Source organism: Sinocyclocheilus grahami, unplaced genomic scaffold, assembly GCF_001515645.1.
Source record: "Sinocyclocheilus grahami isolate Dianchi unplaced genomic scaffold, SAMN03320097.WGS_v1.1 scaffold923.1, whole genome shotgun sequence".
NCBI classification, from domain to species: domain Eukaryota; kingdom Metazoa; phylum Chordata; class Actinopteri; order Cypriniformes; family Cyprinidae; genus Sinocyclocheilus; species Sinocyclocheilus grahami.
The window spans coordinates 474,463-489,004 of record NW_015506102.1 but is presented as its reverse complement, the minus strand read 5'-3'; the positions used below and the strand labels follow the sequence as shown (position 1 = coordinate 489,004).

General features: G+C 33.5%; 1 protein-coding gene across 1 annotated transcript; it reads right to left on the bottom strand.

The window, feature by feature from the left end:
* Positions 1-2,476: 2,476 nt before the first annotated feature.
* Positions 2,477-12,676, bottom strand: LOC107564315 (conserved oligomeric Golgi complex subunit 3-like). The gene is made up of 11 exons (XM_016249355.1): positions 12,472-12,676; positions 10,305-10,451; positions 7,866-7,927; positions 6,439-6,604; positions 5,085-5,159; positions 4,920-5,012; positions 4,687-4,812; positions 4,523-4,603; positions 4,364-4,407; positions 2,963-3,089; positions 2,477-2,656 (listed from the first exon to the last, which is right to left on the bottom strand). The coding sequence occupies exons 1-11, from the start codon at positions 12,655-12,657 to the stop codon at positions 2,561-2,563; spliced, it is 1,203 nt and encodes a 400-aa protein (XP_016104841.1). The 5' UTR covers positions 12,658-12,676; the 3' UTR covers positions 2,477-2,560.
* Between the last annotated feature and the right edge of the window lie 1,866 nt (positions 12,677-14,542).

The window sequence follows — 14,542 nt, the reverse complement described above, 5'->3', positions numbered from 1 at the left end:
AGAGAGGGAGGGAGGGAGAAAGAAAGAAGGGAGGGAGGAAGAAAGAAGGGAGGGAGGGAGGAAGAAAGTGAGCGAGACAGAGAGAGAGGGAGGGATGGAGAAAGAAAGAAAGAAAGGAGGGAGGAAGAAAGAAAGTGAGCGAGAGAGAGAGAGAGGGAGGGAGAAAGAAAGTGAGCGAGAGAGAGAGGGAGGGATGGAGAAAGAAAGAAAGAAAGAAGGGAGGGAGGAAGAAAGTGAGCGAGAGAGAGAGGGAGGGATGGAGAAAGAAAGAAAGAAAGAAGGGAGGGAGGAAGAAAGTGAGCGAGAGAGAGAGCAATGAATTTGCAATGAAAGACCAAAGTCATCCAGTTTCAAAAAGAGTTGGTAATTCGATGTCCCGAGTGACAGAGAGAGCTGGTGACGCAAATGTACACATCTTAGTCTATATTAAAACCTAAAAGATATTTATTAACAAATCTCATAAATGATTAATTCATAAATACAGTATCATTTCATTTAAGGGTGTCGCACCACATGATATTTTAAAACATTTACTAGCCTTTCCTTGTCATAAAACAGTCAAATTATCTGTTATTTTGAAAAACTTTGTCACAGTCCTGAGGATGTTGTTTATATTTTTCTACAATTTGGTTGCACCACATGAAAAAAAGGTTGGTTAACTCAATTAAAAAAAATTTAATAAAAAAAATAATAGAAGTTAAGGACATATTTCTTAATGTTTATTTTTTTGGACAATTTTGATTTATTTAATGATTTTTCTTTGTGATATAAGGTCAGATGTATCATCAATCAGGCCTGTTTTGTAATATATAGCCCTACATAAACCACTAGATAGATAGATAGATAGATAGATAGATAGATAGATAGATATTTGATTTAATGTTAATGTATTTTTAAATAAATTAAAACAAGGATGAATTTAGATATATTTGATGTATTTTAATGTTTTGTGAAGTTTTCATATTCAAGTGAAGGTCTTCAAAACCTCATTGGTACCTGGTTCATGTGCAGATAATCATTGAGAGAAAGGTTCTGGTTTCGGTACCAGCACACATGAGTGATGGTGTTGGGTCTCTGGCCCTGACCGAGCAGGTACCGAGGGGGGAGCTCTGGAGACACGGCTGGAGAACTGAATACTGAGGGCAGGCGGGCAAATACAGCACAGGCACAGGAACAGATGTAAACAGGAAGGAGGACAGATAATGTGGTGCAGACAAAGTGATGAAGACAAAAAGAACAACAAGAAGAAAAAGAGAAGAAGAACAGAAGACACAAAGTGTGTTAGAAAGTTAGCTTTCAATCCCTAAGTGAGGAAAAAAAGACAGATCGGAAATTCTTCAAATCATATAAGAAATGTTATAAGAAATGAAGCATCCATGAAAATGTTCATTTATTCATTCAATTTCATTCCAAAAGGCAGTTACTGATGGACAAATAAAGAGGAAAAAAATGTTACAGACATAAAAACATGCAAGGGGAAGGGTGGAGAAGCTACTGGATGTGGCGTAACTGGAAAATATGAGGGTGAAGAAAAAGGAGACAGCAACAGAAAAAGATCCAAGAGTCTTTGCCCCTCATTCACAAGCTACGGTTGCAGTCCAGACCTCAACAGCCAGCCTCAGAGGTGTGTGTGTGCTTGTGTGTGTACATTTATGTCTGTAAAGCTCAAACTGGGTGAATCTCACAAAACCTCTTAAAGCATGAGTCAATTTTCACCCCACAACTGGTATTTAAACATTATTAAACATTTAAATTATTATTCACACTGAATTTATGATAAACAACTGGGTTGGAGAGCATGAGATTTTTTTTTTTTTTGCATTACAGTACTCACAATTCAGAGTGAAAATATAGCTGACATGAAAATAATAAGGAGAAGGAGGAGAAGAATACAACAACCATAATATATAAGTTGTAAGTCGATGATAAACTTCAACAAATAAATGAACTAATTAAACTATGATTATTTAAAAATGAAGTGTATAAATATATTGTAGAATATTTGTTTTACTGAATTAGCAGAAAACAAAGGATTATATTTTTTTCATTACAGTACTGACAATTCAGGGTAATAATAATAAATGCAAGTACTGAATTTATGACAAAAATAAACTGTAAAACATTAAAGGAAGGAAGGAAGGAAGGAAGGAAGAAAGAAAAATGAAGAAAGAAAGAAAGAAAGGAGGGAGGGAGGGAGAAAGAAAGAAGATGATGTAACCTGCCAGGCTCCAAAAAAAAAGACAAAAACTAAATAAATAAATAGACAGATAGATAAAGAAAAAAAATATATATATAAAAAAATATTTAAATGAATAACTAAAAACAAAATAAAAATGAATAAATACAAAATAAAATAAAACAAAAATAAATAAATAAAATTCAAAATTAATGAATTAATTGTAAATAAACAAATAAATACATAAATACTATTCCTCTGTCTAACATGTTGTGCTTCATGGAGTAAAGAAAGTAACTGCGGGTCACAGCAACACGACCGTGCATGCTGAGAGTTTTCATGCTTGTGTGAACGATTGCTTTCATCTGAAACGAGTCTCTTTACTCACTCCAGTTTGGACGAGGGTTTGGAGAAGAACTCGCTGTAAAGCTGGTGTTCATCTTGACACACATGGACCATAAACGCACAGCCGCTGCGCACCTGAAACAACAGCAGCTGCACGTCACAAACTCACTCAGAGCGAGCGTCTGTCACACACTTTCAGTCAAAACATGCAAAAACCGTCATTCTGAACTTTCAACAACTTTTGACAAACACAAAGCTTAGGAAAACAAAAAAATACCAAATTGAATAACTAATTATGCCTATGTAGGTGCATTGTTTTCCTAAAACCTCCAAGTTGCAAAATGCTCAAGCAAACAAACAAATTTCCCCTCTATGAAAATCACAAAAGTCAGCACATGATGTGTGGAAGTAAATCCTTCTACTGTACGCTTAGTTCCTCACCAGAGCGCAGTGATCCTTGTTGTTCTGGCTGGTGAGATCTGTGATGGTGGCGTTTATACAGGGACTGAGCAGAACTTCCCTCTGCTCCAGATAACACTGATGAATCTCATCCAGCAGCTGCTGATACCTGACACACACACACACACACACACACACACACTCGCATTACATCAGTTTGTTTCTAAGCAGCATGATTCACGACAAATCCAAATAGATAAACAAACTAAATTACAAATAAATAAATACAAAAATAAAATGAAGTCAAATATATAAATAAAATCAATGAAAATTAAATAAAATAAATAAATAAACATTATGACTAAACAAAATAAAAAATAAATTAAATTAATAAAATAAGTGAAAATATATTAATAAATTAAAATAAATACAAAAATAAAATAAGTGAATAAAAAAAATGAAAAATATTTTAATTAAATACAAATAAATACAAATAGCAAATAAAAACTGAAAAAGGAGTAGATATAAATCAATAAAAATAAATATACTTATAAAAAAATAAAGTCAAATATATAAATAAAATCAATGAAAATAATTATATAAAAGAAATAATTAAATTTTGACTAAACAAAATGAAAAATACACAAATAAAATAAATGAATAAAATAAATGAAAATAAATGAATAAATAAAAAATATAAATAAACAAAATTCTAAATAAATACAAAAATAAAATAAGTGAATACAAAATGAAAACAAATAAATTAATACAAATAACAAATAAAAACAGAAAAGGGAATAATTACAAATAAATCAATAAACTTTAAAATAAATAAATATAAAAATAAAATTAAAAAATAAAATATATAAATAAAAATCAGAAGATCCAAAATTAAAACCTTTAAAAACAAAAAATAAATAAATAAAACTTTACTTCAAAAATAAATAACCAAAATAAATTTAAATATTAAAAAACCCTTTATTTTAGCTACATTAGCAACATCTGTGATTTTAATTTTGTTTAACTTAAAGAAAAATAACTAAATAAAAATGAAAACTATATTCACACACACATACATATATATATATATATATATATATATACATACATACACACACACACACACACACACACACACACGTGTATGTATGTATATATGAACCACTAAAAATGACCAAAACACAAAATTACTAAAACAAGGAACATATAAAAAAGGAAAATATAAATACAAACTGATTTAAAACATTAATAAAAAAAATATTACAGTATCCAGAAGTATTACTAAAATATGACTGTTTGTTTTATATGATTTAAATGAAAAAAAAAATCCCAAATTTTAAATATATGCATAAATATGTGTCTCAGACATTCGGACTCCACTGTATATGCATACAAATGAGAATCATCAGAAAATAATCCATCAAAACATTCTCCATCACTCACTCTGGGAATTTGTCAGACCGCTGTTCAACTTGTTCAATGAGCCTCTGAAACAAAAAAATCATATACAAATAATGTATTATATTATTTTGTTGAATTATGGAAGAGCCAAATCAAACAATCCGATCTGGTGTCAAACGAGTGTTTGCACACAAGACTGACCTGAACTTTGGGAGCCGCTGCTCTGAACTTCACGTAGTAGAGCGTGAAGGCGTTGTCTGCGTTCGGAGCGCCCAGCAGGTCCTGCTCGGGTCATATTCAATAAATAAATGAACAGGAACCGATACAATCATGTGTGATCTAATCATACGGTTTACTAAGCGTACCCTTTTGCTCAGCTGAGCCGTGAGGTTCTGCAGGGTGCTGACCGTGTGGCTCTTGATGAGGAGCATGGCTTTGGAAAGACACTGCTTGAATTTGGTCAGATAGACTGGGTAGTCTTTAAAATGTGGCTGAGAGAAAGAAACATTAAGAGGAATGTGCATGTGTGGAAGACCGAAACATTCTATTGGAACATAGGAGGAGAATATTGTAACATTGTACGAATCGATTCGCTCACATGTGATAAAACGTATTCTACGCATTCGTCTAATTTGGAAAGCATCGGGATGAATCCCTCGCTGTTCACCGATAGCGTCGGGGAGTTCAGTTTCTGCAGGAGGGATAAAACTGATTAATAAACAGACATGACACATCCAGTCTGGAAACGGCAGCAAAGTATTACCGAGTTTATGTTTTCCAGTGCATTAAAATATGAGAGTTTCTCTTGAATGCTCTCAGCCAGATCCACCAGCTCTGACTGTCGACAGAAGAGAGAGAAGACAAATATACAGCATTTATCAAATCAATGTACGTGTGAACATTACATACACCACCAGTCAAAAGTTTGGAAAAAAAATAAGATGTTCTAATGCTTTTGAGTCTCCTCTGCTCGTCAAAGCTGTATTTATTTGATCAAATAACCTGTAAAAATAGTGAAATATTATTGTAATTTAAAATAACTGTTTTCTATGTGAATATATATTAAAATGTAATTTATTTCTGTGATGCAGACGCTGAATTTTCAGCATAATTTCTCCAGTCTTCAGTGTCACATGATCAGAAATCATTCTAATTTGCTGCTCGAGAAACATTTCTGATTATTATCAATGTTGAAAACAGTTATTTTTGTTGAAACTGTGATGCATTTAATTTTTCAGAATTCTTTGATGAATAGAAAGTTCAAAAGAACAGCATTTATTTGAAACAGAAATCCTTTGTTACATTATAAATGCATTTACTGGCACTTTTGATCAACTAAATACTTTTCATCGAACTTTTGAAAGATAGTATATATCACGGTTTCCATAAAAAATATGCGGCAGCTCAATTGTTGATAATAATCAGAAATGTTTCTCGAGCAGCAAATCAGCATATTATACTGATTTCTGAAGATCATGTGACACTGAAGACTGGATGCTGAAAATACAGCTTTGATCACAGAAATAAATTACATTTTACAATATATTGACACAACAAACACTTATTTTAAATCATAATAATATTTCACAGTTATTTTTGTTGAAACTGTGATGCATTTAATTTTTCAGAATTCTTTGATGAATAGAAAGTTCAAAAGAACAGCATTTATTTGAAACAGAAATCCTTTGTTACATTATAAATGCATTTACTGGCACTTTTGATCAACTAAATACTTTTCATCGAACTTTTGAAAGATAGTATATATCACGGTTTCCATAAAAAATATGCGGCAGCTCAATTGTTGATAATAATCAGAAATGTTTCTCGAGCAGCAAATCAGCATATTATACTGATTTCTGAAGATCATGTGACACTGAAGACTGGATGCTGAAAATACAGCTTTGATCACAGAAATAAATTACATTTTACAATATATTGACACAACAAACACTTATTTTAAATCATAATAATATTTCACAATTTTTACTGTATTTTTAATTCAATAAATGCCTTGAGTGAGAAGAAGAGACTTCTTTCAAACACATTAAAGAATCGTTATAGTATAGTGTGTATAATATGCGCTGTTAAGAAGCTTTGTGAGTGAGGGCACACCAGACCTGCTCCTTCAGCAGTTGCTCACAGGCCTCATGAAGCGTTCCTGTTTTTGTGGACACAAAGAGGTACTGCTTCTGCAGAGACTGCAAATGCTCCAGCGCAGCGTTCACGTCGCTCAGTATGGCGTCGCACTGCTCCTGATAGCCCTGCAGAGCATCTCGAGTCCTCCTGCGCAGTAAAACACAATTCATCTGATCAAACATCAGCCCTCATGTCAGTATTGTGTTATAAACACCCACTGACAGGTTAAAATTAGAATTCTTAAAGGGGTCATCGGCTGCCCATTTTCCACAAGTTGATATAATTCTTTAGGGACTTAATGACAAGTCTATAACATAGTTTGATTACAATTTCTCAGTGGTAGTGTAAAAAACACTTTTTTACCCTGTCAAAAACAGCTATGGACACATCAACCCGTTTTAGTGCATGTTCCTTTAAATGTTAATGAGCTCTGCTGACTCCGCCCCTCTCTTCCGAGCCGCTCTCAGAGAGACGGTTTACTTCAGCCGCATTCATCGTGAAACTTGCTAATTAGCACATTATTAGGAAACGCGATGTGCAAAGATTCATTACAAAACATACTCACTTCTTCTGTAGATGAAGCTGGATCACGAATGATTCGCGCGAACATAAACGCATTTATGTAGATCAGCGGAGCATTCCCTTCAAAAACAAATGTAATCCACTGCGTCTTCAGCGGCTCAGATGTCAGGAGTAACATCCAACAACAGAACACCTCGATCGCTTGTTAGGAGTCATTCTTGTCTACATCTGCTCCGGCGGTGAAACAATGGCGGACTGATGACAGTCACTCAGGGGCGGAGCTAAGGTAAGACGCCAGTCCAGTCTGTGCTGAAACGCTGCTGTCAATCAAACTATCGTGGGAGGGGCCTGTCTGTGTGACGTCACACAGACAGGCATCTGAGATCGGCTCGATTTGAAAAAGGGGAAAACATTTAACCAGATAAAAAAAAACACCACCGGGTGGATTTGTATCATTACAGGGTGGTTGTGTACACACACTGCCAACACACATTTCAGTTCAAACTACTTATAAAAGTGCATGTAGCATCCTATGACCCCTTTAATAATATTGGACACGAACACACACACCTGTACTTAGAGGCTTCGTCCTGATCCATCTGAACCTGCAGCTTTGAGAACCAGGAGAAAAACTGACAGACAGATGATGTCATTAGTCATGTGACGATGATGATGATGATGATGAAGTCATTCATCTTTGGCTCGATTTGAAAAAGGGGAAAACATTTAACCAGATAAAAAAAAAAAACACCACCGGGTGGATTTGTATCATTACAGGGTGTTTGTGTACACACACTGCCAACACACATTTCAGTTCAAACTACTTATAAAAGTGCATGTAGCATTCTATGACCCCTTTAATAATATCGGACACGAACACACACACCTGTACTTAGAGGCTTCGTCCTGATCCATCTGAACCTGCAGCTTTGAGAACCAGGAGAAAAACTGACAGACAGATGATGTCATTAGTCATGTGACGATGATGATGATGATGATGAAGTCATTCATCTTTTGTACAACAGATACAAAAAACAAACAAGAGTCTGAAAACTTCCATTCATTAAAAGTTAAATTTTTTGTTAAAATACAGCTTCATATGTAGACGTACAAGTAGCGCTCCACTTGCTCAAAATTACACATTAAGTAAAGCAATCGCCATTACTCTTTGCTCAACAGCTACAATGTTAGACAATCTCATCATTTATGACGCAACCAGATATAATCTCAGAAATGAATTTTTTTTTTTTTTTACATTTTTAGAAAATGTCTGAACTTGCATGTTAATGTGCATATTATATACTACAGAAGTATGTTAGTAGTCTAGTAGTATGTCAGTATATAGCAGGGCTGGGCGATTTTATCGATTAATTCGAATTTAACCCCTTAATTTCACATTTTTGAACATAGACGTGAAAGTGCACGATCCAAACAGAAAACATTTCGTAACATGATTTTGATGTGCCGTTTTCACGTTAACGCAACGTCTGATTTTAAAATGGGTTTCAAAGGAAGAATTTCGAGATTTTAAGTTTTCAGTTGATATATAATTTCTGATGATTTCTGAAGTGTGATCGAGAAAAAGGCAGCGAAGAAGACTTTTTGTGACGAAGATCAGAAATCCTGTTACGATGTATATAATTTTCCTGCATAATTCTTAACAAAAACAGTGGTGAAATATCTATTTAGGAGTCTTAGACCTTTCCAACGATATATAGTTTGTCATGATTAGATTATGATTTAACTGTAATATAGAATAAACCGCTGTTCTCGGTTTTTACAGAACATTTACAGCCTAGTTAATAATAGTCCACCGCTGTTTTACCTTCAGTCGTTTTGAATTTGAATTACCTTGACTTTTCAGATTTTTTTAAAGCATTTTCCTTGTATTATTTCTGAACATATATGTATAAGACAAGTCTGTAGTTCATGCATGTTGAAACATCTGCAATGATGAATTGTTTACAGTAAGATTAATAACATGCATTTAAAAGAAAATAAGGTGAATTTGAATTTTTATGCCAACTTTAGTGTTTTCGTGAAAGCGTAAGCAGCAACAAAAACGTTTGTCCTCATTTTAATTCAAATGCGAGTAAAAATTCTGAATTTTTGGTGGATCAATAAAGTAATGAGTCATTCCCTTTCACATACTGTATATATTACACACAATGCATACTGCAGAAATAGTAAGAGCAGTATGTCTGCGATCTCTTAAAGTCTAAAAAAGTTATCTATTATTAGAGATAAAAATTCGTCTCATATTTGATGAAGTTTGCATCACTGATTCTGTTATTCTCCTGTTTATACATCTGCTTTGACACAATCTGTACTGTATACAGCACTATAGAAATACATGTGACTTAACCTGATTAGTCATGTTTATAGTATATATATATATATATATATGTTAGTATGTAGTATGCTAACTCTGGTTGAGTTCATTTATTTTGAACTGGACTTTACTCTGCTGTTCAAAAGTTTGGGATCACTAAGATGTTTTTGAAAGAAGGCTCTTCTGCTCATCAGGGCTGCATTTATTTGATCAGAAATACAAAAAAACAGTGAAATATTTTTACAATTTAAAATAATGGTTTTCTATTTTAATAAACGTTAAACTGTAATTTATTTCTGTGATCAAAGCTGAATTTTCAGCATCATTCCTCCAGTCTTCAGTGTCACATGATCTTCAGAAATCAGTATAATATGCTGATTTATTATCAATATTGGAAACAGTTGTGCTGCTTAGTATTTGTTTGGAACCTGTGATTTTTTTTCATGATTATTGAAGAATAAACAGTTAAAAAGAACAGCGTTTATTCAAAATAGAAATCTTTTGTATCAACATACGCCACCGTTCAAAAGTTTTGGGTCAGTAATTAGTTTTTTCTTTTTGAAAGAAATGAATGCTTCTATTAAGTAAGGATGTGTTAAATTGATAAGTAAGGATGTGTTAAATTGATAAAAAAGTGATAATAAAGACTTATATTGTTAGAAAAGATGTCTATTTTTTTTTAAAGCTTTTTAACTTTATTCATCAAATAATCCTGGATCATGTGACACTGAAGACTGGAGCAATGATGCTGAAAAATCAGCTTTGCATCACAGAAATAAATTACATTTTAAAGTTTATTAAAATAGCAAACCGTTATTTTAAATCGTAATAATATTTCACAATTTTACAGTTTTTTCCGTATTTCTGATCAAATAAATGCAGCCTTGATGAGCATTAGAGACGTCTGTAAAACACATTTCAAATCTAACTGATCCCAAGCTTCTGAACAGCAGAGTATTTCTCCTGAATTCTTTCACGGTGTGCGTGCTTCACCTGCTGAGCCGTCTGGATCCTGTGGTTCTCCAGCTCCAGCGTCTGAAAGCCTTGCAGGAGCACCTCCTCTGTGGACTCGGGCAGAGTCGCGGTGAACGCCGAGCGCAGAGAGCGAGACGTCAGGCTGCAGATGTCCTCGATGGGCAGCTGAGGAAACATTCAGAGGAGCATCACTATCTCACTCACAGTTACGAGTGAGGAACAACCACGGTTTCAATGCATCAGATGACTCCTCAACTGTTTGTGTATATATATATATATGTATGTATGTATGTATGTATGTGTCCCTGGAGCACAGAAGCAGTGTTAAGTCGCTGGGGGATATTTGTAGCAATAGCCAAAAATACATTGTATGGGTCACAATTATACATTTCTCTTTTATGCCAAAAATCATTAAGACATTAAGTAAAGATCATGTTCCTTGAAGATATTTTGTAAGTTTCCTACCGTAAATATATCAAAACTAAATGTTTGATTAGTAATATGCATTGCTAAGAACTTCATTTGAACAACTTTAAAGATGATTTTCTCAATATTTAGATTTTTTTGCACCCTCAGATTCCAGATCTCAGCCAAATATTGTACATAAAAAAAAATAAAAAAAAATAAAAAAAAGCCTATTTATTCATATGTATATATGATGTATCAATTTTAAAAAATTGACCCTTATGACTGGTTTTGTGGTCCTGGGTCACATATGGCAGCAGTTTCATTCACAGGTGTATTACAATGCAATAGGGATGTAATGGTTACCGGTTTGATGATAAATCATGATAAAATTCCCCACGGTTAGTATTACCGTTTCATCTTTTAATTATCCTTAAACCCGCATTAGATTACCGCGATTTGAACAACTCGCGATAAATAAATACTGTCTGGCCAAAAACGGACCGAATCTGCTGTATATTTTGACCGGTTGATGAAAAACAAGCTTGCGTGGATTCTTCACATTTGAACAATACCGTGATAACACTGATAACCGTGATAAGAAATGTTCATACCGTTACATCCCTACAAAGCAATAAGGAAAATATAGCATATTTCATAAGCAAACATATCAATTTTGTCAAATGTATTCGATTTTTAAACTTCAACATTACTCGATAACTGTTCAATCATTTTAGATCAGGTGTTTTCAGTTTTTTAGATGCCACAGATCCTTGCACGACCCTAAAATATAAAAGATTATATATATTTCACAATATATTTGCATGTGCATAGAGCCAATTTATACAGTGAAAATGTCATATTATGTATTTAATTTTTAATACTGATTTATAATTTGAATAAAATATTTATGCATTTAGTTTAATCTTATTTATTTATCGTTTACCCCGTTTGTCTCTAAACTTTTTCCCAGACCCCAGAAACTCATAACACTACTTAATATCTCAGTTAAAACATTTTAGTCAGGTGTTTTTAATCCTTTAGATGCCACAGAGCCCCAAATATAATATATATATATATATATAGTGAAAAATGTATGTGAAAAAATGTGTAAAATATTATTTGGAAGATAGTTAGCATTCATTTATTACTGTTTTTATTTATTTATATTTTATTATTATATTTTGATATTGATAAAAATAAGCTTAAAATAAATTAATTAATTAAAAAAAAATAAAGATGATTTATTATTATTAAAATAAGCTTAAACTAAATAAATAAATACATTTTATTTGAAATAATAAATGGATACTAAATATTTTCCAAACAGTATTTTACACATATTATTATTAATTTATTCTTACATTTTTAAACTCTGTTTTTCTTCAACTTTTTCCCAGATTTAGTTTCTATTACATTACTTTTTTTTTTTCAACTTAGGGTAAAAATGTCAATCAATAATATATTGTACAATATTAAATAATACCTCTGTTTTTCTCTAAACTTTCCCCAGAGCCCAGACCGACGTGGACGGCCTTTTTTAACGTGGAAAGCTAGGCTTGTTTAGCTGAGCACTCATTAGCATACTGCATGGATTACAGACGCGGCGCAGATCGACAGCCACTAACCTCCCCTCAGCAGCCGGACGAGGGTCTGAGCAGACCGAGTGTACTTCCTAGTGCACTACAGAGCAGAAGCGAGACTCTCAGAGCCGAGAGGACCGTGTTTGTGCGGTTAGCTCACAGGCTACAGCTGCTACAGCTGCTGCAGCTCCACTCACCTCAGCGGGAAGAAGCGCCGCTTCTGCGGCTGCGCGGATCTCGAGGACCGACTCCGTCTGTGTGTCCGTTAACGGCGCCGTCGGATCCGCGCGACGGTCCCAATGCGACACTTTCTCCCGAGTTTCCTGATCAGTGAGCTCCGGGAGACGCTGCTCTGCGGGCGACGCCATCACGGACAACAACATCCGACGACACCTTAACGGAAGCTTCATCCGGGGTGGGCGGAGTCAAGCCGCAGGCAGCCAATCAGTGAAGCGCTTTCACTTCTACGTCACCAGACTGCATGACAGTTCACTCGAATATTAAAAGGAGAACAAAACTATAATAAAGAGTGGTTTTATAAATTATATATATATATGTGCGTATGTATATATCCTTTTAATTTATTATTCATATTTAAAATAAATAAATTATATAATATAAAATATTTCATGTGTCAGGATATTGTTTTTAATGTTCTAATATACAAAAAAAAAATAGCCTTACAAATGAAATATTGTATTTATATAATATATAATTTCTTACTATAATTAATACTACATTATATATATATATATAATTTAATATGCATAATATATACATGTATATATTATTTATTATGCATAGTTTAAATAGCACATTTAGGCAAAAATATAGTATATATATATACAATTTAATTTGTCAGGATATTTTTGTATTATCTATGTTCTATGTATTTTATATCATATCATATATATATGTATATCTATGTACTATTTAAAATATATTTAATATATCCTGTTAAGATATCCTGACAGAGCTGAAAATATTGATGAGTTAAGTCTCTAAAGCTTAACTAATTCCTACTTTAATTTGTTTTAAACTGTAATGAGTTTTATTTTCATTTTTAACCTCCTTCAGTATTGTATTCTTCCATTGCACAACACAGATATCTGCATGTTTAGAGGCAAGCATTCACACCGATAATGGGTCAAGCGATTTTATTATTCCAGGGCAGGACATTATTCACAATTTATTTAGAATTCAGAAAAAAAAAAAAATTTGGAATATAAAATATAACTGTAACACTGTACATTGAAACAGATTTTTAGGAGCATTTTCCAGAAAAGGGCACAAAAAAAAAAAAATCAATTTGAAGATTGAATGTGAACAGTTAATCAAACCAGACTCATGCATAAAGTGCAGGAGGTGCTACTCGACCTGCAACACCTGAAAGACATTTCTAACAAAAGCCATTCATTCATTCATTCACTGATTGTGAATTCAGAAAAAAAAAAATTTTGGAATATAAAATATAACTGTAACACTGTACATTGAAACAGATTTTTAGGAGCATTTTCCAGAAAAGGCAAAAAAAAAAAAAAAATCAATTTGAAGATTGAATGTGAACAGTTAATCAAACCAGACTCATGCATAAAGTGCAGGAGGTGCTACTCGACCTGCAACACCTGAAAGACATTTCTAACAAAAGCCATTCATTCATTCATTCACTGATTGTGACAGAAATCATTTAACTAGCATCCCTTTGTGCTTTTGGTCGGTCGGTCCAACCCAGACCTCAGCGGGACGATGAAAACGTCCCGAGAATCAGATCAGAAGTTAAATATCTACGTGACTATAAATTAATTTCAGGATATATCCATACTTTGGCATTTCTCCTTTCATGTCACGCCACGAGCGCGTCAGCGCAGGGAGACCAAAAAATCCTGAAAATCAAATTAAACGTCACAGTTTTCTTGCAAAAAGTTACAGCGTAAAGGTCAGGTAAATAGAAAAAGTGCACATACAATACATGGCTCTGTTCGGAATCGCATACTAGCACACTACCTACACTATTTCTGCAGCATACGGTATGCGTACTGTGCACACTATGCATATTTTAAAGTCAGTGAAATACCTGGATGACCTACAACATCTGCCAAAAATGCAATTACAGAGCATAGAAAAAGCTGCACTACAGGTCAAAACATTGGAATAATTAAGATAATTAAGTCTCACCAAGGCTGCTTTTATTTGATCAAAAATACTGTAAAAATTGTGAAATATTTTTACAATGTAAAACAGCTGTTCTCTATGTGAGTATGTGTTCAA

Coding starts and splice junctions, on each gene's coding strand:
- LOC107564315 (XM_016249355.1), bottom strand. CDS start 12,657: ATGTTGTTGTCCGTGATGGCGTCGCCCGCAGAGCAGCGTCTCCCGGAG. Junction 7,928..10,304: donor GGATCCAGACGGCTCAGCAG/GTGAAGCACGCA, acceptor TCTGTCTGTCAG/TTTTTCTCCTGGTTCTCAAA. Junction 6,605..7,865: donor GACGAAGCCTCTAAGTACAG/GTGTGTGTGTTC, acceptor TTTACTGCGCAG/GAGGACTCGAGATGCTCTGC.